General features: G+C 36.8%; 1 protein-coding gene across 1 annotated transcript in view; it reads left to right on the forward strand.

Moving 5' to 3' along the window:
- Window positions 1–26307, forward strand: part of ADGRB3 (adhesion G protein-coupled receptor B3) — a 707437-nt gene that overhangs the window by 524259 nt on the left and 156871 nt on the right. Inside the window, exon 18 of the mRNA XM_045867061.3 lies at window positions 25343–25469. Coding sequence (XP_045723017.2) covers window positions 25343–25469 — 127 coding nt within the window. The remainder of the gene's footprint in view (window positions 1–25342; window positions 25470–26307) is intronic.

A 26307-nucleotide genomic window follows, 5' to 3' on the forward strand; every position in this document is an offset into this window, starting at 1 on the left:
GTCTCAAAATCATCCTATAAGCCACAATTTATACCTGCAATATTAATAGACCTTCTCATAAGTATAATTGAAAGTATTCTTCTGTATACCTGAAATAATATAGTAAAGTTTCCTACTTTGGATTTCTAGTAATATTTAGAACTAAGTTAGTCTCCAACTAATATTTGATGGTTGAGTATATAGGTAGCTGAATTTTTATAAACACCATCTTTTTCAACTACTGAATTAAGAAAAGCTGAGTATGAGAACAGAGGGCATTTGAGCAATCAGATTCCTTATTGGCAGCTACCAGAAATAAGCACCTACTTGCTTCAGCTTCACTGGTTAAAAAAGTGATAGAGTCCACAGAAGTCTGAGGAGTTGCCAGAAGTAAGTCTTTCTCTGGCAGAACATGCAAAATGTGATCAAATGCCTTAACAGGATGTTGGAGTTACATGACCTTCAACAATAATAGCCAAGTAATAAATTAGTCTTCCCAGCTGCTAGTGCATAATTATAACAGCAAATATTATGTGAAAATTAACACCATGACAGATAGTAATCATGGTAACATAACATATTGATCACAACCACTCTAAAGGGTGTAGTGCCTGAAAAGAGCTCAGGTAGTGATACAGATATTTAATAAAAAGCTACTTGTGAAATCAGGACAGCATTATTCAAGGAGATTGTGAAAGCCGTTTTAGATCACACCTTAATCCTGGAAAGTATAAAGTCCTTGTCTTAGTACATCAGATTGTTATTGCCACAGTTTTATTGTCATTATCATTTGAGCAATTACACTTTGTTACCTACATCATTCATTTGCAAAAGAGGCATTGTCAGGACCTTGGCTTTAGGGTCCAAAAAATGGCAGAGCCCTTTCTCTTGTCCTTTTTTTCTTTTTTTATTTCTTCCTTTTACTTTTCTCTCGTCACCCCTTTCTTTTACTCATAGTTAATTACACTAAGATAGCACACCTGTTAGGAATTATTGGCTTTGGTAGAAGTCCGGTCATTGTCCTTTAACTTCTCTCAATGTTGTCCCCTCATCTACAATATAAAGACCGGTCTTGAAAATGTGGCCCCTACATTCTTTCAGGAACTGGCCCCTGGCCAACTCTCCAGCCACAATGCTTTCTGCTTTCCACCTCCTCAGTTATTCTTTGCAACACCTATCCACCCACCTCCCTCCTTTCATCTTTCTTCTGACCTAACCAATTAGTATTGTCATGAATAACTCACACAAACTGAATATCAGATGCCATTCTGAAGACCTGAAAATCCCTTTTAATAGGATGCATCATTTGCAATCTCATGGTTTAATTTTCTTCCATTCTGTACCAATTTTGTCTATAAATAATTCCAGTGATCTTTGTTCTTATGTACAGGGGCCAAGAGGGTTGCCACCGGTTTTATGTGTATTTCACCTCCAATTTTTGATGCGAAAATTCTCATTTGTCCTTACAATAATTGTTCTGATAAGAGAAGTCAAACTGCCATTAATTTTTTAACTTTCCCCAAACTATACCCTGAACACATTCAGTTTTCAATAAATGGTATTGACCAAATGGCTGGCTGACCAGTGGTGTACTAAGAATAAGCACTGACCTTTATTCTAGACTCATCAACTTAAACTTTCTAAGCCTCTGAAACTTTCAAGCCTAAATAATCTGTGTGAAATAAAAAAGCCTAGAGCCCTCAAAATAATTTTCTCTTCCCCATGAGACAGAAGTGTTTTCATTAGACACTACATTTTTTAGTTGACACTTATATATAATTCTTATTTTCCTGTAACAATGAAAATGATTAAATTCTTACCAAAAAAAAAAAAAATCCAAAGTATTTAAAGGCCTGAAAAAACCATTTGTACAAAATTGAGGCACATATATATACTCATAAGATAACTCAGTATCTTGTGTGCTCCTTGTTCTTAAGTTCAGTTTTCTGAGGATGATAAGATCTGGGTTCATAAAATTCATCTACTTGGCTGTTTTTTCCCTAGTCCTAGTTCAGTTTTTTTTTTTTTTAAACAAAGCAACTCACTTAGTAATCAGAAGAGTCAATTTCCAGTTGTTTCTCCTTGAGCAACTCCTTTAACCTTCCTGATCCCTAGTTTCCTGGACTGTAAAATTGTGGAATTTTATAAATTATCACTAATTTCTTTTATAGCTCTGATACTAATGGACAAAGAACAACTAAAAGTAGACAGTAGGTTTTGTGTACTTTATAGAATTTTCAATTTCTAAAAATTATGGTATACTTATTAACATGTTCCTAATGTAATATTCAGCAAAATCTAGTTTAGTAAAGCTGGGTTCATTTAATACTAGGTTAATTTTTTTTTCATTATTTTCATTTTTTTTCATTATTATATGCTGTTATATATATTCTCTTCATTTAAAACATCACCCAAGTAAATGCTAAATAACTTGTAAAATTCTTAACATATACCTAACCCAGCCAGAAATAAAGCCTCGTTAAAACAGAATTATGTAGGTGGAATGGAATATTGCTTAGCACTCTTACCATCAAAATATTGACTCAAATAAGTAGCTAATGTCCACTCAATACAAGAAAGCTTTATTTAATTCCTATCATCTGGGGTCCTCATTGTTGCCACATTTCTCTACCCTCAAAGATGTTAGGAGAAATTTCAAAGCTTCCCGAGAGAGAGACTTTTCCTGCCTGGGTTCTTTTTTTTTTTTTTTTTTTTTAAGATTTTATTCATTTATTTGACAGAGAGACACGGTGAGAGAGGGAACACAAGCAGGGGGAGCGGGAGAGGGAGAAGCAGGCTTCCCATGAGTAGGGAGCCTGATATGGGCTCGGCTTGATTCCAGGACACTGGGATCATGATCTGAGCCAAAGGCAGATGCTTAATGACTGAGCTACCCAGGCGCCCCTCCTGCCTGGGTTCTTATGTAAAATAAATCTCAGATAATGCTGGCCTCAAGTATTTGAGACAGAGACTGCCACCCTTATTCTTCCCTTCCTTATTAAAAAAGAACTCTTTTTATTTTTAGCTGAAACATAATCTTATGGTTTAAAAACAAACTAAAAACCCTACATGTCCCAGCCTTCCTTTCACCTAAGTCTGGCGAAGCTCTAGTCATTGACACCCAAACACAAATACTGTTTATGACTTTCAGCAAGTATCCTTAAGGAAAGGGAGGGAGTTCTCTTTCCATTTATTCCTTCATACTGGCTGGAATGGAGATAGTCTGCCAGGAGCAGGATCAGTCCTATTGGTGCTTGAACTGGAGGTCACACACATGATAAAGCAATAAAAGAGAAGAAACCTGGGTCCCTGACACAGTAGAGGATCACACCAGGCACTTTCCTTCAGATTCTATGTGAAAGAGAATATTGTCTGGGGTTTTCTGACAAACCTAATCTTGTAAATCCATTATGTTTTCTTTGAGTGCCTCTAAGTGTCCCGTACTGCCTAAGCATTGTGCCTGCATTATGTAATTTACAACAACTCTATCAGGTAAGTGATATCATAAAAGAGAGAGAAACTGAACTTAAAGAGGCCAACTTGCCTAAGTAGAAGACCCTGGCCTTCCCTGTCACTGACCGTGCCCTTACCCTCCTCTGCTTTATATTATATTAGATACTGTTTTTTTTTAATCTGCTTCCCACTCAAATGTATGAACAGGAGTGTTGTTTTGTTCACAAATCCTCAACCGGTCCTGGAACAATATTTGTTCACATGAGTGGATGCTCAAAACCCTTATCTTAAGCACCAAGTTATATTGCTCTCCACTTTCATGACGAATTCTGTATAAGTTACAACTAGGCTACATGTATTTTACATATTAGCAATTACATAATCTGGAGAAATGTATCAAGAGAAGGAGAAAGAGACTCAATATATTTTATTTAGTGGAAGGAACTATTTTTATTCTTAAATGTAAAAGGAAGTTTAGTATTTTCTGGCATCTGTAAATCCTAACATAGGAGTGCAATTAATTTCCAGTATTGACATAGAGAATTTGCAAGAAATCAAATAAGATTGTAATTATCACACTTACAACAATACAGTGTCTGAAAAAGCAACAAAACTCATTCTACTTGTTGCTTATTTGCCTGGGATATGTGCGTGGTGATGGCCTTTTCCAATATTGCCCTCTAGTTTTGCTGAATTGGTGAAAACATAAATCACCTGCAGCTACATTTAAAAAAATTAAAAGTGAGAGCAAGAGTTTATTTAGCCTGAAGGGGGAGAAGCCCCAAGACTTTACATTTAAGAATACAGACCACACTATTTTGAGTTCCCATTTTATGTGGAATACTACATTTTTCAAAAGGTGACCTAACGAGAGCTAATTTACAACATTTCAAAATGAATTTAAGGCTAAAGGTGACTATCTGTTGTAATTTTTTTTTCTAAAACTTATTTTAAAAAAGAAGGAAAAAAAAAACCACTCCCCAGTAGAAACTGAAATACGCCCTTTTCTTTTATTCCTCCAGACTAATGAACATTCATAAAATTGTACTCCTTGACTGTACTGCTCCTTCTTTGATTGGGTGGGCAGAATATTTGAAATATTTAATTGGCGAGTTATTCCTATTTCAAATCCCATTGCATATAATGAAACTACTGGTTTGATAAGAAAACTTAATGTGTTAGAAAAGAAGAATGGGTAATGTTTGATCAAAGGTGTCTGAGTGTAACCTTTATCAGTAAGTCTGAATCAGTTTTTCATCATGCTGATTTTAGAACTTTCTTGTTGATCTGTGGGCCTGAGCTGCCTCTTTGCAGCACTAGATGGTGGTGGTGGGAGGTAGCAGACATTATTTTAGTTTTAAATTTATAAAGCAGTGAGAGGGAAAAATGGTACCATCTTGTATGACAAAGCTAGTAACTTGACAAACGTGTTTCTGTAATATGATCAGATAATGTTTCCATTTAACCCACTAATCTAATGAGGTACCCGAGTAGGTAAAAGTAATAGATAAGGTCTTCATTTCACAGAGAAGTTACTTTTTTTTTGTAATGAATGCAAATTCTTAGCACAAAATTAAAGTGCGTGCATATGAACAAATTCAGCTATTCATGTCTCACTCTCCCATTTCCCCCAAAAAGCTTTCAAGTGGACATAATTTTCTTCCCTGTGTACTTATTAATTCTAGGAATGAGAAAAGTCCAACAAATAGGCGAGTTAATTGGCTCTTAACTTTCACACTGCATTTACCTTATGGGTAACAAGCCCTGGTTCCCAAAGAGCTTTGTTCCAAAATCATAAATGTGGAATGAGAGATAGGTGTGCATTGCTTCAACAAACCTTGCCTGGCAATCACTATTTTTTCATGGTTTAGGAATATTGCTGTGTTTTGTTTTTAGAAATTAATACTTATATACTGGCTTTTGGGTAAAGAAATCATCACACAACATTTTGTGACTGCACAGCATGGTCCCTTAGTTTTAATGACATTTTTGGAATTTTTTTGCATACTTATCATAAGGCTTAGTTTAGATTCCATCCCTAGCAAAAATGCAGGACACTGTAACATGTACTTCGCTTGATACACTCCTGGCTCTTCCTTCCCACCTCACTTTTTCATATCTATTTTTGTTTAATATTATTTTCTCTCTCATTATGTATATTTAAATGTCACCTTAAATCTTTCTATAACCATAAAAGTAAAGCAAGGTTGGATAGACAGATGGATCAATAAATAGATCAATAGAGAGAACATGATACAGCCGTTTACAGGTTTACTGTTTTTGAAGTTTGTAGTTCATTTGCTCAGTATTTACCATCCTATATGTTCAAAGCTACATATGGTGGTTCCAAGTAGAATAATGTAGTCTCTGATGTTGAGGACTTGAAAATGGAGGAGGAGTGAAAGAGTCCCCCCCCCCCCCCCCCATAATCAACCACCATACAATATGCTGTTTGCTCTAAATAAGTATAAAGAATGCCGTCGGAACACCCAGCAGCCCTGAGGTGTGATATATCCTGGAAGGTTTCATAGAGGACATGACAGTTGACCTGAGCTAGTGAAGGAAGAATATCCCATGCAATGGGGCAAAAGAGGGAGGAGCGACATTAGCAAAGGCATAGAGACGTGAATATGCATGATGAATTTAAAAATCTTTACTTCTCTTTTTGTTCCAGTTGTCAGGGGTACTGTACTGGCACATCAGCTTAATAATAAATGAACAGATATGGGACCTGATAGGGGTTCTCAGGAGCCCTTGAATACTACAGTCAGTGCTGCTTGACTGGGGCACTGAGCTAAAGCATCCTCTATCCCTGATGATTCATCCCTTTTATTTTTCTGCTGAGTGAAAGAGACTGCCTTTATATTGTTGGGCCAAGCATTATATTCAAGAGCTCAACTGTTATTTGTGGAAGGAAATTCTGGCAAAGATCAACCTAAAAAGTAACTGAATCAGCAGCCAGGCTGGTGACATTAGCTATACAGACTCAACTCCTAAAATCTGCTAAGGTTTAAAATTACGATGAGCACTCTCCAGTGGAGCCATCAGGAGGTGACTTTATTTTTTTATTTTTATTTTTTTTTTAAGATTTTATTTATTTATTAGAGAGAATGAGATAGAGCAAGCATGAGAGGGGGGAGGGTCAGAGGGAGAAGCAGACTCCCTGCCGAGCAGGGAGCCTGATGCGGGACTCAATCCAGGGACTCCAGGATCATGACCTGAGCCGAAGGCAGTCGCTTAACCAACTGAGCCACCCAGGCGCCCCAGGAGGTGACTTTAAAGCATACTGGTGTCTAGAAGGAAATGAGACGTCTTCTATCCCTATGAGAGGTCCCCCAAAATATCTCCCATGTCTTAATTTCTAAAAGAGTGCATATCCTCAGAAGAAAATGCATTTCCTCAAAAGATACTTCTTAATTACAAATGGAAGAAGTGGGGAAATATAGCCGGTGCAGTCTAACCAGGGGATCAGAGTCAACATCACCAGGAGTAAGACCTAAGCGTATGATGGATCTCCTCATATGATGTACCAAGAAAGACAAAATATCATTTCTGTTACATTCCTGTCAAAAATCCATAACCTCATTCTACACTTAAGAAAATGCACACACACTTAAATTGAGGGCCATTTTACAAAATAAGTGGTCAGCACTCTTCACAGTTGTCAGGATCATGAAAAACAAGAACTGTCCCAAATTGAAGACTGAGGGGCCTTAACAATTAAGTGCATTGCAGGATTCTGGATTGGATGCTGGATCACAAAAGGGACATTAGAAGTACAATGGGTGAATTTCAAATATGGTTTATAGATTAGTTAATAGTATACACTAATGTTAATTTCATGACAGATTAATTATACTGTAGTTATGTCAGATTAACATATTGGAGACAGCTGGGTAAGGATATACAGGAATTCTATACTATTTTTGCAACATTTTTGTGTCTAAAATTATTTCAAAATGTTAGAGAGAACACATAAATTATAATTCTTCCCATTTCCCTTTTTTCTTAGTCCTAGCTTCAAAAAAAAGGGGGTAACAAAATGAACAGAAACATAAATATAATTCAGCCTCTTCATCTTATGAAATGTTTATTGCTTTCAAAAGTTAGGTATTTTCTTTTCAGGAATATATTAACTGAACTCAAGCTTTTTTGCTTAAATAAAGAGTTGTCAGACCTACAAGACAACTAATGTAGCCTAACCCCATGATTCTCATTAGAGACATTTTAAAGACTTCAGTGGGTGGAAAATTGCCAGAGTTTATTAGTAGTGGTCTTGTCCATTCTCTCATTGTAATATTCTTAGGGCTGATTTAAAGATCTCCTCTTACCATGAAAATCTCTCATTTTTGTTCAAGGGGGAGGAGTGTGAGTATCTGTTTCACACAATGAAATACATTTCTTAGGTCCTGATAATCCTCAAGCAGAATGTTGTTAACCCTGTAATTCTTTAAGGTTGACCTAGATTGTTACAATGAATTCAAATCTGAACTGATTTAGCTGCCTTGACTACTTTCTAGAATGCAAAGATTATTTTCAAAATTTCTACTGGCATAGGAGACTATAATCTAAATAAATGTGTGTTCCCCCCTTCGTATTTTTAGGCTGCTGCTAAATACTAACCTTATTTAAAATATTATAATGGTTTCAGCGTCAGAGTATCTTTTTTTAAGGATTTATTTATTTTGGGGGTGGGGGAAGGAAGGGGAGAGAGACCTTCCAGCAGACTTCCTGCTGAGTGTGTAAAGCCCTGGAGCTGGGCTCAATCTCACAACCCTGAGATCATGATGTGACCTGAGCTGAAGTCAAGAGTTGGGCGTTTAACCTACTGAGCCACTCAGGTGCCCCCTGAGTGTCTTTTTCATCTTCCCAAAAGTCTAGTAAATGCCTGACAATAGTAGGCACTTTATTAAGAGGATGTATGGAAGGCCCTAAGCTAAAGAATTTGCTTGATTGAGAGGCTCTAATGGGTCTAAACAGAACTGCTTTCCATCTCCAAAGACTGCTGCCTGGGGTCATTTGCATTTGAATACCTAGAGTTAGTGAGAAAATTTGCTTAAGACTGATTCAAGATCAGAGTTCCTATTGAGAAGCTAAGTAATTTGAAGGGCTTTTAACACCTTGTTAAAGGAAGAGTCACCCACAGGGCCTTGCTGGGATTATCAGTGGGTGTTCCTGATGCTGTCCACCTAGACAAAGGAGATCGCACATGTAAGTAAGGCTGAGCCACCACTCAATGCAGTTAATATGGTAAGACTAGGACTAGGTAATAGTCCATAATCATGCAATCTACTATGAGAGACCAGAGAAAAGAGAGAACATTGGGATTTAGAGTCCCTTGAGCAAGGCCATTCCAAGTATGCATGAAATGAAACCCTGGGAGTGTCAGTTCTGTAGAAACAGAAATGTAGCCTAGATAGACCTAGAAAAGTCCTATGGAGTCCCAAGACAAAGTATCTGCTTGAACAGAGTAACTGGAAAGAGACCACCCATTGCTTGTGGAGCAACCATGATCAGAATTAAGGGACACGTGGGGCGCCTAGGTGGCTCAGTTGGTTAAGTGTCTGACCCTTGATTAAGGCTCAGGTCATGATCTCAGGATCATGAGATCAAGCCCCGCATCAAGCTTCAAGTTCAGCAGGGAGTCTGCTTGAGATTCTCTCCCTCTCCCCCACCCTCTACCATGAGTGTGCGTGCACACACACTTTCTCTCTCTCAAAGAATAAATAAATCTTAAAAAAAAAAAAAGGGACAGAAGATCCCACTGGCTTTGATGTTTAAATGATGCTCTTTGGGGGACGCCTGGGTGGCTCAGTCGGTTAAGCGTCTGCCTTCAGCTCAGGTCATGATCCCAGGGTCCTGGGATCGAGTCCCACATCTGGCTCCCTGCTCCACGGGAAGCCTGCTTCTCCCTCTCCCTGCCACTCGCCCGACTTGTGCTTGTTCTCTCTCTCTCTGTCTCTGATAAATAAAATCTTTATAAAAAAAATAAATGATGCTCTTCGGTGGATACTATCAGCTCTCAATCAACAGAGGAACTGAATGCCTTTGGGTTTAGAGATGAAGAGGACACAGAGCTTCCAGCCTGACTGCCAACTTGTAGCCTGTCTTGTCCTGAAACCATGAAGGTGCAGTTAAAAAAACAAAATTCCACTGATTAAATTTAAAGATCAAGTCGGCTTTATTTAGTGATTTATGAATCAGGCAGCATCCCATTTAGCAAATAGAAAGGATCTCTGAGGAACAATACAATCTGGAAGACTTCTGTAAACAGAAAGTAGGACGGGACAAGGAAGGAGTTGATGGTATCAGGCAAACTCACCATTCTTCAGGGAACGAAGAGAGTCAGTCAGTCTATTACATCACTAGTGCTGGCCAGGAAATTCCAGACTGACCGGTTAAGATTACATTCCTAGGGGAGATTACACTTGCAATTAGGTTAGGTATTAAGACCCCTTTCGATGATGTGGGCTTAGAACAGGTTATTCTGTTATGGGCCTGTTGTCTCTTTTTTAACGAGGCTTATTGAGGGAAAAAAGGAAAAGACACTCAAGTGGTGTGATTCTAATTCCTGGAACAATAGGGGTACTTGAATCACCATGCCCCCTTTCAGCCACTGTTTCCAGTCCAGCTTAACAATATGAAAAGAGTGTACCTCAGCTTCTCCGAGTCCTGAGTGGGTGGGGTAGATGACTCATCCAGAAGGGGTCTCACTAAAGACTCCTCTGGAGACAGCAGCAATGTGGTCCTCATTAGCGTGGACGACCCCTCTGGAGGCCTGGCAGCAGTCACTGAGAAGAGAAGGGGCTTATCATTACTGCCCTGAAGGCCAGTAAGGACCGGCCTCTTTACCTCAAGGCTCTAAAACCCATCTGTACAATGATTGCAATTAAACCTGTATAGGGGGACAGTGATTTTTATGAAGTAATAGGCAGCACACAGAAAACTGGCAAAACCCAGCCTTGAGCATCTGTTTTTCCTGTCCCTTATTCCTGAGTGTTGCAGTCATAAATTATCTATAGTTCAGTAACATGGCTGATAAGGAAAGCTGTGTGATACAGCAGGAATGCAGTGTTTTGTTCAAGGTGGCCTAAGCTACAAGGCAAAGAAGCAGTATGTCACCCGCTGTCCCATGGGCTACAGCACATCTCAGCTCTGGTCCCACAGGGCCTTCGATTTGTCTGAAAGATGCAGCGGGAGTAGATGATTTGGTGCTAGCATATTTTCTCCTTTGTGCTGCTAAGATGGTTAAAGACCCTGATTTGCTTCTCTTCACAGCCCCCTTGGCTGCCAGTTGGAAGAGTTCTCTGTCCTTGAATCCTTCTGAGTTGTATCTGAGAGTGAGATTTGAATCTGACAGAATTAAGAGTAGTGTGGCTACTATAGTCTCTCCCCATCCTCATCCCTTTGGAGCTAGATAAGTATTTAATTTTAAAAAAATGAGGGGCACCTGGGTGGTTCAGTCAGTTAAGACTCTGACTCTTGATTTTGCTCAGGTCATGAAGTCGGGTCATGATCTCAGGGTTGTGAGATCGAACCCCGCATCGGGCTCCTCACTGGGCAGGGAGCTTGCTTAAGATTCTCTCTCTCTTTCTCCCTCTGTTCTTCCCCTCCCCCCCAAAATAAAATAAACAAAAATAAAGATAGATGAAAAGAATATGATGTAGGTGATGGGGAATTTGGTTCAGCATATCTGACTTTTACACAGGGACACAAGACCCTTTAATACCCAGGAGATGGTTTTGAGTTACTTCTTTTTGCACTGAACACTAATGTATTTGGGTGGGTACATAAAAACCTTATTTGCATGTGATAAGCCTTACGCTGTAAAACAAAGCAGTCGTTGTTCTATTGATATGAAAGCTTTTGTCCAAAGTGGTTCATAAGTACTTGTAGTTGAATATTTGAACGCCTTAATGCCATGACTGAGTCTGGTACCAAAAGAAGCTACTCATATTTTAATAACAGTCCAATCTTAGAATCCATTAGTAATATTTTCCCCATTCATGTCAGGATTCTGTATAAGTCTAAGATTGAACTAAGATTGGAGGTGCCATGGATTTCTATCAGCATTTGTCTCACGTATTAAAAGGTCCAGAAGCCACCTTAGTAATATAAAACTACTGCTCCAGAATATAGTTATTATACTTCTCAGGGCTGTTGTTGAACCTGTGTTTGTCCCTGGGAATGGCCACAGTTAAACTCCAGAACACTGAAGATACATTTAATGGCCTGAATTAGAGAAGTATGAACATAAGTAATTTGTTTCTTTGTGTTAAAATTGCAAAGTTGGAAATTGTGCAAAATTAATTTTATGTACCACTCTGAGAATAACCAGTCTTTATACCAGTCTTCCCAAATTTATCCTCAATAGGAAAATTTCTTATTCCCTGGGGTTTTCTATGTATTCTAGATAGTTGGCTACAAAACTAGGTTATTTATATTGTGGAACATTATGTTGATGTCTGATTCTCTTTAGAGAACTTGGAGTCCTCTACTTGAAATTTACTTCAGTGGTGGATAATGTGTAACAACTATTCTTCATAAAATTTATCAACTAAATATAGCAGACATATTTATGTTTTAACTTTTTTTTTTAATGTGCTTGACTGGTTAAGAGAAAAACAGAATAACTGAAGGATACAATGAACACAACTGCAGTCTGCAGCTTCACTAAAAGATTATGTAATTCATAGGTAAATGGCATGATGTCCTTGGTTTTTATGACTGAATCAGTAAGCAAAATTTAAAGTAGTGGTTGAAATACTTCACTATCTATGTGGATTATTAATGTTCACATCTTTAAACATAACTTGAGCTATGCTTTCTTGTCACCAAGAAATGTGAAAATTCCCTAAGATTCTGCAGCCTTTACCTAATAATAATACTATAACATATATTGTGCTATACGTATAACGTACATTATAGTAATAGGTCTGCAGCCGTCAGAAATGAGATATGAAGATGGGAGAAGAAGCAGGGCTCTATATTAGTGATGCTATATTAATTATGACAGAGAAGGCTTTTCTATTACAAGCTTCATTTTTAAGATGCTTGAAACTTTCCCACAGGAATTTTTCTCATGACAGGTTTTTTGGGTTTTTTTTTCCCCTCTAGTAATGAAAATAAGGAGATTGGTTTTTAATGTTTTGAAAGATTTTATCTGGGAATAAAAGTGTTTTTCTATCCATTAGAACATTTTTTTTAGGTACTTTACTTTCTGAAACCTCAAAACAAATAGCTTTTTAATGACCTTCAAACTTGTCTCCAGTGAAGAAGTTTAGTGCCTTTGGTATATTAGGCAGTTTGATTTGCAAATAATTAAATTACAAGCATTACCCAATGCTTCCTCTGCAAATTATTGTGTCCCCAAATAACAGCTCACTGCACCTTACAAATGAGGGAAACTTGTAATTAGTCGGTCAGCTACTGAAAATTAGCCATTCCTAGCATGTAAGTGTTGTGGGTACAGTTTTTATAGGTGCTCAAAAGGAAATGAGAGCTGAAAATTAGTTGTTGAATACTGACATGGCACATTCAAATATAAGTGAGTTCTGCTAACAAAGCAGAGAGAGCAGTATCAAGCTGAAACAGTGGCCTATGTGATCTACTTTTGTTTAAAATGTTACTAAGACAGAATCACCTCATTCTCTGGGCTCAACAGATTGAGATTCACTCAGGAGAGGCAAGGTTGAGATCCAAAACAGAAAAGGCCTTGACTGCTCGTTAAAATGCTAATTATGCCATGGAGGGCTCAATGCTGTCCTTCAACCATGAATTTCCACTGCTTGCCTTATTAATGTAGAAAGTAACTATAGTTCCAGAGGAGCAGCATGATAGGAAGATAGGATACACATGTATTCAAATAGGTGGCAACATGTGTTTCCTTAAATGCCAGACTTTTGGGAAATGGACTCACAAGTTCTTTCCTTTGTCACCACATCACTAGCCACACACCTACAGTCTCTAATTGTGTTCTAGGTTTTGGAATTTTCTTAATTAGGGTGGGGATGGACAAGCTGTATATTTGTCTCCACTGTACTTGAGGGCAGAGACTATGTTTGTCTTTCAATCTTTGAAATCTCTATGCCTGGTACAAAAAAGGCAGGAAAACATTTTATATAAATTTACCAATGTAGGAGGTTAAAGCAAAATTTCCTGTTCTCCAAATTATGAAAGTCAGTACTTTAGGGTGTCTACATCAGTCCCTGAAAAGCCCTAATTTCACCTACCCATAAACTAGAATACTGCCCTTTAAAATTTATTCTTGAGAATTTAAAAATCAACCTAAGGGGGTGCCTGGGTGGCTCAGTTGGTTAAGTGTCAGACTCTTGGTTTCAGCTCAGGTCATTATCTCATGGGTCAGGAGACTAAGCCCTTGTCTGCCCCTTGCTCATTGGGTAGTCTGCTTGAGCTTCTCTCCCTCTGCCCCTCCCCTGACTCATGTGTGAGCATGCTCACACACACTCTCTCTCTAAAATAAATATTTTTTAGAAATAAGCATTAAGCATCATTAAGTGTTGAACTTTAAAAAGTCGTGTTACATAATTCAGTTATAGACACTCCTGCCTCTTTATTATCCTTTCTGCATGTGCTACCATTGAGGAATTAAAGCACAGGCTTCCCTTGCTTTTCCATTGCTGCTCTTAGGTCAAGTTGCCATGTAGTCAAGAGTGTGTAGCTTGGCAAATAAGTGGTATGAGATGTTCTTCTTAGAACAATGCTTTCTGTGTGAATCCTTGTCCACTGTAGCAGCCACTCGACCCTCTCTTACCGAACATCTTTTTGTTTTGTGGGGGTGGGTAATTTATGGCATCCCAAAAAAGATATCCATCTTCAAGATCCCTCAATGCCAGAGGTTTGCAGAAATCACTACATTTTTGTAATTTCATGTATTATTACTTTCCACTATACTTATCAGAGCATTTATTTTAAATATTCCTAATATCCAAAGAAAGTACTTTGAATGGAAGGTTTTTTATTGATTATTTCATGGTTATGGCAGTGTTTTAGAAGATAGGAAATATTACATCCTTTGAATTTCATGTCAGAGTATGACATGTATTCCTTCCCTGGTAATATGTACTTTTCTTCTTCATATTTCACTATCCCACCCATCATGTAAAATGTGATTTAGCTATTGGCCATGTGGTTATATGATCCCAAAGGTTTAGTGATCTCGGGTTCTGTTTCCAGTTCTTACACTCTTTATAGTAATAGCAATAACAAAAAATTCATGGTGAAAATCAATTCATACTATCTCTTTCTTCTTCATAGAGGACATTAGTTACTTTATTTCTTTTAACTTTGGGTCTTCCAAACATTCCCCACTTAAATCTAGAAATGTTACGGTGCCACCATAAGAGATAATCTTTTGGGGCGCCTGGGTGGCTCAGTTGGTTAAGCGACTGCCCTCGGCTCAGGTTGTGATCCTGGAGTCCCGGGATTGAGTCCCGCATCGGGCTCCCTGCTCGGCAGGGAGTCTGCTTCTCCCTCTGACCCTCCCCCTCTCATGCTCTCTCTATCTCATTCTCTCTTTCAAATAAATAAAATCTTTAAAAAATAAAAATAAAAAAAAGATAATCTTTTGTGGGTAATCTTGTTCATGTCACTTGACTACTCTGACATAGTTTCTTGTCAATAAAATGGTATATGTGATCATCACAATATATTGCATTTATTTAGGAATCTTAACTTTTAGAAATATGATTTTCATTCCCACTAATAATGCCTAGCTCGTATATCCACTAAACAAATAATTGATGAAGATATCCATTATCTTCAGTTTTATCAGCACAGTATCTCTATAAGATAGGTAGAACATGCAACTGTCTAATTTTATAAATGAGAACATTGAGTCCCATGGTAGGCTAGGGATTTCCTCCAGATAATAGCACTTTGGTGTGGCGCAGCTGAAACAAGAAGCCAAGCTTTCCCATTGCCATATCTGTGACTTAAACAAACAACTCCCCACCCCCCCCACACACACACAACAAAAACTCTGCAGATAAAGATACTTGTTTTCCCATAGATTCTATAGATGATGTAAAAGGGGAGGAAAATTGGCAAGGTCTTTTGAAACTTGTCACAAGCAAATTCAAAGTGTGATTTTGATTAGAAGGAAAAAACCTGATGAAAAGTTATTCTAATATTTACTGAAGCCATTATTATAAAGTTTGATTTGGTGCATGTACTTATCTCTGTCGTCACGTAGGTACAAAATGTTTGCAGTATGGCTTTTATTGAATGAATTTTTTCACTTTAAACACTGCAATGCTGGGATATTGAGTAGTTTTTAATGAGTGATATTGGAGCTGGTACAAAGTTACTTGAATAAATATATGACTATAAACCACTTGGTTGTGAACAGATTATTTTCTTAGTTTATATTTTAATTGAATCCAGTTTTTCATATGCAGACCACTTTATTTCATTTCTATGTGTTTGTGTATGGTAATACTTTGTTCTGCCACTCCAATCATTTCCATTTCCTTTCTACTAATATCCAGGTTCCCAAATTGCACATAATACACTGAGGAAGCGAGCAGAGAAGCATTACCCTAATATTCAAGGTTCCCTTTGTCAAAGTTCTAAGAATATCATGTCATCCAAGTAGTCATTTAAACTATATGTCCAACAATTTTTTCATTTTCTATGTAGGCAATGATGAATCATATTTTTGAAGTATGATTAACTCTTCAAGATTTAAAATTTCTGTTTTTTGAAACTAGTAACTCTGATATCAAAATCACATATTCCCAGCTTTATCCCAGAAACAAAGCATCGGGATTTTGAGTGAATTAAACTTCAACCTCTAATTGATGTCTTAGTTTCACATCTTAACAGTAAGTTGTTGAGATCTATCCTTCTCATTTGGGTTAACATTATAGACCTATGCTCAAATTTTTAACTTAAAAAACAGCTAAACTGTGACCCAGTGCCAGAAGTATGACTAGATCAGTTTACAGCCAGGCCACATCATAATTATAATTTCAGTTGGAATGGGGGGGAAAAGCTGTATAATACAAATAGCTGCCTAAGATGCTTACTCAGTGATTCTGCTGTTGAATGTTTTTGTGCCAGAGTTTTAGCCTATAGAAAAATGCTGTGAATCATAGGTGTACCTCTTACAGTGTTTTAGGAAATACTTTTGGCAAATAATGCTTAATAGTATAGTGATTTGATTTAGAGGTGTTAAGATCTATGGAAGAATTCACAACTCTTATAATTTCTTCACAAGGTATTCTTGGGGAGGAAGACTTCCTCTGCCCTTCAGGGTCTTTTTAGCTGGACTAAGAGTCAAATAGATATGAGACAGATTAGCAAGAGAAAGTAAAATGTAATTTCTTCTGCACAGGGAATCCACACAGACACGGAATTCCAAAGACAGTCAAATGAGGTATCTGTATAATCCTGAACTACGGAGAAGGGGGTAGGGATCTGGAACTTCAAAGGGAAGGAACACACTTCACAGGAAGATGAAAAAGAGTTAATGTAAACAAATGTTTGCTGGGATACTCAGAAACAATGGGACATAAAAGACTCTGAGATTTTAATTCTCAAAATGCAGTGACCGTTTCTGAGCGCTGTCCCTGCATGTTCTGAACTCTGGTTGTGTGCTTTCATTGTATCTGCCTCTCACTGAGAAAACAGAGAAAGGAGAATCTGCTTTGAAGTCTTGTAGACTTGGGTTCAATTCCTGGCACAGCCCTTTACCAGATGGGCAGCCTAGCATAGCCACAATCTCTTGGCTCCGTTTATTTCTTTTAAACATTATAACAGTAAAGCCAAAGGTAGGCAGTCCAGAGCTTGCATGGTTATTATACAGATTGAGATATCCAGGCAGCTTCTAACCCCAGGCTCTTATAGCTCTTGGGTCCTCATGATTCTAGATGGAGGCATTAGGTCCATTTGTCTCAATATTCCTACCTGGGAAAATCACAACAATATCTACCTTGATATTTTGATCTAGGATTTAAAAAACATATATATTTAAAATATCTACTATAGCACCTAACATTGAGTTACTCTATATATGTTAGCTGTTATTTTCATTAGTGTGATTATTATTTGCCTATTGACTAATTAATGATGGCAGCTAGCATATTTTAATCTTTAATTAATAAATCATGGTGAAGATATTTATACATATTCATAACCCAGTAGATTGGCCTCCTTAATGTTATTTCTTCCCATACTTTTTTCTACTTATTATTTCCAATTTTAAAATAATAGCAAAAAAAGGTAGTAGTTGGCCCACTTTATCAGTTTTGTTTTTGTTTTGCTATTGAGTTATAGAAATTCCTTATGTGTTTGGATTTTAACCTCTTACCAGATCAATGGCTAGCAAATATTTTCTCCCATCTGCAGGTTGCCTTTTCACTCTAGTATTTGTTTCCTTTGTTGCACAGAAGCTTTTTAGTTTGATACAATCCACTTGTCTAGTTTTGCTTTTGTTGCCTGTACTTTGGGAATAGTAATTGCCAGGGCCTGGGGAGAGGAGGAAATGGAGAGTTTCTATTTAACAGGTATTAAATTTCAGTTATGCACAATGAATAACTTCTAGAAATCTGATGTACAACATTGTGCCTACATAGTCAATACTGTATTGTGCATTTAAAAAATTAAGACAGATCTCATTTTAAGTGTTCTTACCACAATTTAAGAAGTAAATAAAAAAATACAAGCTATTACTGGCAATAAAACTGGTACTACCATTCTTGTAAATGATGTTCAGTGACCCTTAAGGGCAACATGTTTTTGGTTTTAATGTGTATTTTATGACAAAGAGGCAGTGACACTACACCTGGAAGATAATTTCCACTGAAGCTCTCAAGCTCCAAAAGACAAAGTGCAAATCTAGTATGTCCACAAAGTAACCTAGCTCAGTGTCTGCATCATATTAGGTGCTGAATAAATATTTGTTAAATAAAAAAATGAATTAGTGTAGAAAAGTCCAACTTTTTATATCAGGTCAAAATCTATACTGGGTATTTATTCAACAAATATTTATTCAGCATCTACTATGTGTCAGACACTCTTTTAGGATCTGGGAATACTGAAGTAAAAAAACTTACATGCCAATAAGCAAAGACAAGCAAAAAATAAAAGCACATACATAATGCATTAGATGGGATAAGTGCTAGGGGCAGCAACAGATCAGGGTAAAGACAAAGGGCATATGAGAAATTATTGGATAATGTATCAGTTATTATACAGCAAACCACCTCAAATCTTACTGACTTAAAACAACAACTATTTTATTTGCTCACAGTTGTATGGCTCAGCTGTTTGGTTGAGTTCAGCTGGTTGGGTCTTCTGCTGGTTTCATCTGGTGTCATTCATGAAACTGTAGTTCTCTCTGGCAGTTCAGCCTGGGGCTGGATGTTCTGGTTTGGTCTCACTCAAATGTCTGGTAGTCGGTGCTGTCTCTCATACTCAGTGAAGCTCACCTGGGCTACTCTGCATGATAGCAGAAAAGATGAGAGAAAAGAAACTAAGATCTCTTGAGGCCGAGGCTCAGAAGTCACAAATCATTTCTATTGCATTCCTCTGATCAAATCAGGTCACAAGGCTTACCAAGATTCAAAGGAAGAAGAAATAAACTGTACCTTTTGATGGGAAGAGTTATTTAGAATTCATGGCCATTTTTAACCTACTACTGATGGGGAGTTACTATCTTATATTGGATAATTGGTGACAGCAACTCTGGTAGAATGACATAGTGCAGAGACCTACATGATGTGAGGGAGTGAGCCATGTAAATATCTTTGAGGGGTGCATTCTGGGCCAAGGCAGTTCCTGGCACAAAATGCCAACATGAGACAAGAAGAAGCTCAGTGCCTTTGGAAATGATGGGCAAAGGCAAGTATGTTAGGAGATGAAAGTAGAGAAGCAGTGACAGACCAGATATTACAGGTCCTTATAGGCCATTGTAAGATATGTGTCTTTTACTCCAAGTGAGATCAGGAGAACCACTGACAGAATTTTGAACAGAGTGACATGAGTTGACATATGTTTCAACAGGATCTCTCTGGCTGCTGTGTTCACTTGAGGTTAGGTGGCAAGAATGGAAACAGGGAGCCCAGTGATGGGATTTACCCAGGCAAGAGATGATGGTTGCTTAGAATAGAAGGGTAGAACTGATGGCATTTTCTGGAATAATTTGTAATGAGGCAGAAAACATATTCTTGGATTTTGTATAGTCTTCCCAACCAGACCCTTCTCAAAGAAAGAAACTATGTTGTTATTATTATTTTTTTTAATGTGTCTTCTACTTTAGCATTTGAAAAGCACTCACTAAATACTCATTGACTGGTTGGTTAGTGAAGACTCAGTTCTTTCTGCTGGATTGAACATAATCATTATAGCATGCTGAATCAGTTTGTCATCAAATGATGTTTGAAGACCAAAAACAAATAGATGAGCCTGTTCAGACCCATTGATACACGTCAGATTACATTTCTACTATATGCTGAAGAACAACAAATGAATTAGAGCTAAGACAATTTGTTTGGATCCATCAGTATTAACAGTCATTTCTTGAAATGTAAATAATCATTAAATTAACTAAGCAAACATCATTTAGTCCCTACTAAGTGAAAAGCCACATGGCAGAGATTCAAAAGCAAACAAGATACAGTTCTCAAAAAACACTGATATGCTAGTATGGCATGGAGAGTGCTAATTTTATAACTAAAGAAAGGGAGATGAATTTATCAACTAATATTCTAGTGTTGGATGAGAAGCATTAATAGACATACAGGATTCTAGGGGGGGAGATCTAAATATAGGATATTCCTGGAACTAGTTCATTTCTCTATAACAAATTGGAAATCTAGTGTTTTGGTATAGAGGGGTCACTATTAATTCCAGGCCCAGCACAGTGGATGATAAGTGCTCTTTCTGGTGGTAGCAAAGTACCTGCTTCTAAACGTCATCCCAATGAATGAAGTATATATGCTTTATGTGGGTGTTACTCTTTATTTATTGTTACATGTATACATACACACACATATATAATCTATAATATATATAATGCTATATACAGACATCATTATGATATAAAAAATAATTTTTAATAATCTTCCATTGAATCACAATACAGAGAATATCATTTTTAGAAGGAAAAAAGAACTTTCACCCATTATTGTGTTTTCAGAATTTGGAATTTAAGCTTTTGTATCACCCAGAGCAGTAAATGATCTCACTAAAGAGACAGGAGATGTTTTATGTCATGAAAAATTGGAATAAAATCAATGTTTTTCTTTAATGCATCATAGGATATATTGCTTAAATATAGGATATAAACAATACAGTATGACAATCTACCTTTTACTAACTTTATTCACTGATGACTCGGTTTGCTAAAATTGTGACATAGTACCATAGTGGTTGCAGGTGTCTATATGTATGACATTCAGATATTCTTACAACTTCATAGGACATGTTACATTCTGTTTTAAAAGAGATTGCAATTAAAACTTAGCATTGAAAACTTCTAGTATGGAAGTGAGAAGCCCAACTTTGCTTTCTCACTCTGACTTAAAACATGTCTCCTAAATTCACCGTACTTCACTTTTCTTATTTATAAAATTAAATGGTTGGGATAGATCAGTGATTATCAACCCTGGCTGCATACAGAATCATCTGGGGAGCATTAGGAAAGTAATAATGCCCACGACCCACCCCCCAGGGCTTAATTTTTAAAGGTCTCCAGGTAACTTTAATGTAATCAAGTGTAGAAAACCAATGGGCTAGATGCTCACTAAGGTTACTTCTGGCAAAACTTTTTAATTTTTTATTCACTGTGTTTTGACATAGTAACAGTTGCTAGAGATAACAATATTTGCAATATTTGCAATGTCCTAAAAAGTAGAAATTACCCTCAAATACTGTTTCACTCAAAATTGAGAACATTTGCTCATTTGTACTCCAAAATTTTCTGTACTATGGGAATAATTTACACCAAGAGCCATATAGATATCATTTACTTGGGTGTAATCTACACATTAAAAATAGTATAGATTCACCTAGTTTTTAGAAATTAGTAACTATTATCACTTTATTTCAGTATACATATATGGTAAGAATAGTGTATTCAGAAATTGTGTGTAAATTTTTTGAATTGTCGTTGTAGCTATTTTGATTTTGAATAAATGGGCCATTAATATTCTAAGATAATAAACCTCCTAAGGTGTATAACTTATTCATAATAAATACTTTACACATTGATTTATTATGAAACAGAATAGACAATTTTATAAAAGAATGATTCAAGTGAAATGTCTGGTTGTATTGGTATTTCGAAAGATAAAAGTTTGATTTCTTGGAACAGTTTTAAAATGTGTCACTGTAAGCTTTAGCTATCAGATTTTACTAAACAACTTTTTGTCAAAGAGAACAGATAATTTTTTTCTGTAATTTTAAATACTAGGGAATATAGCCACATGCTATATTATTTAAAACTCCCATGAAATCAGGAACCCAATGATATACTCAGATCCAGAAAGAAATCAGATAGACTGTTAGGAAATTGGAGAAAAGCCTCAAATAAATATCAAACTAGAAAGTAATAGATTTTGTGTCTCACATTTTCACAAAATTCTGTGCCTGTGGGTATGTACTTTTGAATACTTGGGATAGGCAGACTCTTCTTCTTTTAGCCAGCCTAATAATAGGAAGAAGGAGAAGAAGTACAGATGACAGCTAACAGCTAACATGGGTGAATGTAGGTGTAACCAACAAATAATGTGCTGGCTGTATGGAATTTCTGCAGGCCTAGTTATTTTTGAAAACTATTTGAAATAAATTTTAATGCCCAGAAATGATATTGTGAAAAAGAAATATGTGATTTTTCGGTATAATATGTATATCTGTATCATCAGTCTGTGTTCTCTTCTGACATTGTCAGTCTGTTATTCTTATTATATCTTTAATGTTCCTATATATTTCGTTGTATTTGTTTGCCTTATTGATGACAACCTAGACTTAGTAACTAAAAATAATTCACAGATACCATTAATCATAGCACGCAAAAAACCTGTGACATTGGAAGAATAATATGACTGCTGCAATAGTCCACATTTTTGAAAACCTTGTTCTTTGCAGACTGGGGAAGTTATTTTGCTTCACATTAGCTCTATCAAATATTAGTTTGCTTTACAAGATCTCCCTGAAATCAATCAGACACGTGTACCATGCTTTCAAAGAATTTTGTACAGTAGCAATAAGCTATGAAGTGTTTGAAAATACAGATGACACATACTATAGGTCTTGTAATAATAGTTTCATGTATGGTGATTTAGAGAATAATTATAAGAGTTTATATGGTTTTAAAATGTTAAGAGGTTTTATGAAACAATATAAAATATAGCTTGAGAATGATATCATGTTTACTGCTTAGCTCTTGGGATTGACCAAATGTAGAAGTTACCCTCTTACCTTTCAAGATCTCTACTATTCATCTGCTCCAAATTCTGATGTTCTCCCATCAGATACGTTATTTTGTGTTTTATACCTTGTTTTAAACTGAGAAGAGTACATCACACTATACTCACTCATATTATTTATTAATTTAATCAGATAAAGTCAACAAAGCAATAATAATTCCAAAGAGAGGTAGGGACATAGACTATGTAGCCTCAAAAAGGTACACATGGAAAGGGGCCCAGTGAGATTTGAAGCATTTCATGCTTGGGAAAACTGGTATCACTTTCCAATTTTGCCTAAGGCTGGGTCAGGTCAGCAATGCAATCATTGTACAAACAAAGTAAAGTAAATTGACCTACTTTTCTAAAGATGTCATGTCAAATTTACATGATCTTCAGAGTCCAGCATCATTATATTGAACATAGACTTAATATCTGATAGCCAATGTTTAGTGATGCTAACATTTTCTTAATTACCTGGATATAAATACATAATTTTGTCTCATATGAGGTCTTATTTACAGTAAAGTTTTTATTCCTTATTAAGACTTTAAATTGGTTTATTGATCATAGCTACATAATGTGAAAAGTTTAAGTACTAGACTCCATCTTGAAAGCACAGATACTGCATTAAAGTAAAGCTGCCATCCAGGATGAATAATGCAGATGTTATGTTTTAAAACATGTCAGGTTCTCTTAACTATATCTTTTTTCCTTAAACTTTAATCAGCTAAGCTAAATGTTTTTCATTTGGCCTTAACTGTTTGTCTCAAGAAGATAAGAGACAGACAGCTAATGAAATAAATTGAAGGGCTGCTATGGTTAGGTAGAATTGGAATTTAATACTGTTGCAGTTGGTTGAAGGTATAACTGATACATATTTTTAAATTTGACATGGCTGCATGACATCATGAGAAAGAAAAGAGACCTCCTAATTTTGAACTGATAATACTTAAAAGTATTTGGGTGAGCTTATTTTTTTTTATGTGGCCCTCCTAAAATACAGTGTACTCCTTCTTAAAAGAATTTGTAATTAAGAGTATTTTGAGTCATGAATATTAATGATACAAAATCACATATATTGAAAACATTGCTTCTAGATACCAAAAAGGATAGTGTGAATTATATTCTGTAGCTCAACTTGGAAGTCCAGCTGTCACAGAGAAGCCTCTCTCATTGAAATCTCTCAGAAATAGACTGCATGCATATTTAACCCAATAGCTTTAGGCATTCAAGGACGGAGTAGGTGAAATCAAAAGTACCACATTCAAAATTATGTGTTATTTCCTTCAAATTTTAGAGTAATTTTTAACACAGATAATAATGTGGTTTGAAATTAAAACACATACACAGGTTTTGCTAGTTGGAGAGTTTCCATACCAGGGGAAGGAGAGGTGAAAATTGGTGCATTCAGCATATAACACGTGTAATGCTAATAAAGTTGATTGGTCGAACTTTCTAGCTTTTTTTTTTTTTTCCTTCCTCTTCCTGTAGAGTAGTTCAGCTGGGGGTGGAAGGGTTCTCCCCCATCTTGCCCCACCTACTAAGAAAGTGTAGGTTGATACCATTTTTATTGTTCTGCTGGGGTGGGAAATAAACCATATGCTTTAGAATTTTGAATGGCTATACCAAAGAGAAAATTGAAGCAGGCCCTCTTTCCCCCTTCCTGCCGGACTTTGGGGTAGGGTGATTCCTCAAATGTCCTAGCAGACTTGGTGTTAGCTTAATGTTTCTACTCCAGGGCAGAGACACAGGTCAGGGGAAAAAATGTCAAGGGCTTCAGAGGCGTGTTGGGCTGAATGAAGTGTGGAGTGGGAAGCTTATGTCTGAAACCTACCCCTCCCCTGGATACCGGGCAAAGGCAATGAGAGTTGTAACCAGCTGATGCCGCTGCTGCTGCTTCCCGTTTCCAGGGTGAAATTTTCACAGCAGCTAATTCTAAAGGGAGGAAAAATCCCTAACCAGCAGCGGAAAAGATCCTGTCACCCAACCCAAGCTATATAACCTTTTAGGCAGGCTTTTCAGAGAAATCCGCATTTTAAAAGCCAGCATTCACGATCCAAAAATACAGGACGAGAATCAGAGCTGGTATGAAAATCTGAAAAGCCTCTTTACACTCTGAGTGTTTGAAACGATCCGATGAGCATAGGAAGTGGCTGCCAACGCTCTGGCGGCTGCTCGTGCTGCCACCGCCGCCTCTGTTCCTCACAGAGGGCTGGACAGAGCTAGTCCCGGTTTCAGCACCTCCGGCGCTGGACAGCTCTTTGCATGCTGCACCCGCCTGCTTGCTTTTTCCAAACACTCTTGCTTTGCATTACTGGAGATGCATCTAAATTACGTTCTGTTCAACAACAAGTAGATTTTTTTTTCCTGAACGGGAATTACAGTAGACGATTCTCTCAATTAAACTGCATTTTCTTCTTTACGGATTTGGCCGTCAGGCGTATTTATCCCGATCTCCCCCCCACCCCCCTTTGCAGGAACGAGTCTTTGGGAACGTGGTCCACCCAGGGATGTAAAACTGTGCTTACCGATGCATCCCATACGAAATGCTTATGTGATCGTCTCTCTACCTTCGCCATTTTGGCTCAGCAACCTAGAGAAATAGTAAGTAACAAAGGGAAAACAAGGCTTTAATGCAAAGGCAGGGACATTGTGGAGAGTGTTTCTCCAGGGAACTGCATTTTAAAAGGGGAAATGGAAAATGTTGCAGGGTGGCAAAATTGGGTTCATCTCCTCCTTAGCTACAGTAGCTTGGTAAAATGAATTCTAGTTGGTATGCTGTAACTAAATTCTACTCAATTTTATGTCTTCTAACTTAAAATTTCTGCAGTATAGTTTTGAGGATGTACTCCATGATATTACTAATATGCTGCAAACTTTCAAATAAAAATAATTGCCAACTTAACCTTTATTTTAGAACTGCAAAGCTGGTCTGGGGAATTTGTGAGAATACTGTTGGTGGTAGAATGAAGACCCCAGACACTATAAGCCAAACATATTGCATATCTGCATTGGATATTTTCAGTACAGGTTTTCTGGGGGTGTCCTTGGATATTTATTTAAAAAAAAAACAAAAAAAATGAAGTTTTCATGAAAGCATGGACTGCCTGAAACTATAAAATCATTCCTTAAAAGTGTAGGCTTGTAAAAAAAAAAAAAAAAAAAAACTTGTTTCTTAAATAGGCAGCTCCATAAACTGTCTAAAAGAAAAATAATATCCTCATCAAATGTATTTTGAAAAATTATTTCCAAAATATTGAAATACTGAAAAATAATTATTAAGATGAATGTGACTTTTTGTCTAAATTTGGCCTAAATATGCCTCACTCTTCTTACTTATTTTGATGACAAAAATACATAATATAATTTAATGTGCATACTTAAGGTTTGGAATACACTTGATCTTATAGTGTTTTTCTTCAAACATCCAATATTAAAAATA

Source organism: Mirounga angustirostris, unplaced genomic scaffold (genome assembly GCF_029215605.1).
Source record: "Mirounga angustirostris isolate CCGP_5_RB_7025 unplaced genomic scaffold, mMirAng1.0.hap1 SCAF_8, whole genome shotgun sequence".
Lineage (NCBI taxonomy): Eukaryota > Metazoa > Chordata > Mammalia > Carnivora > Phocidae > Mirounga > Mirounga angustirostris.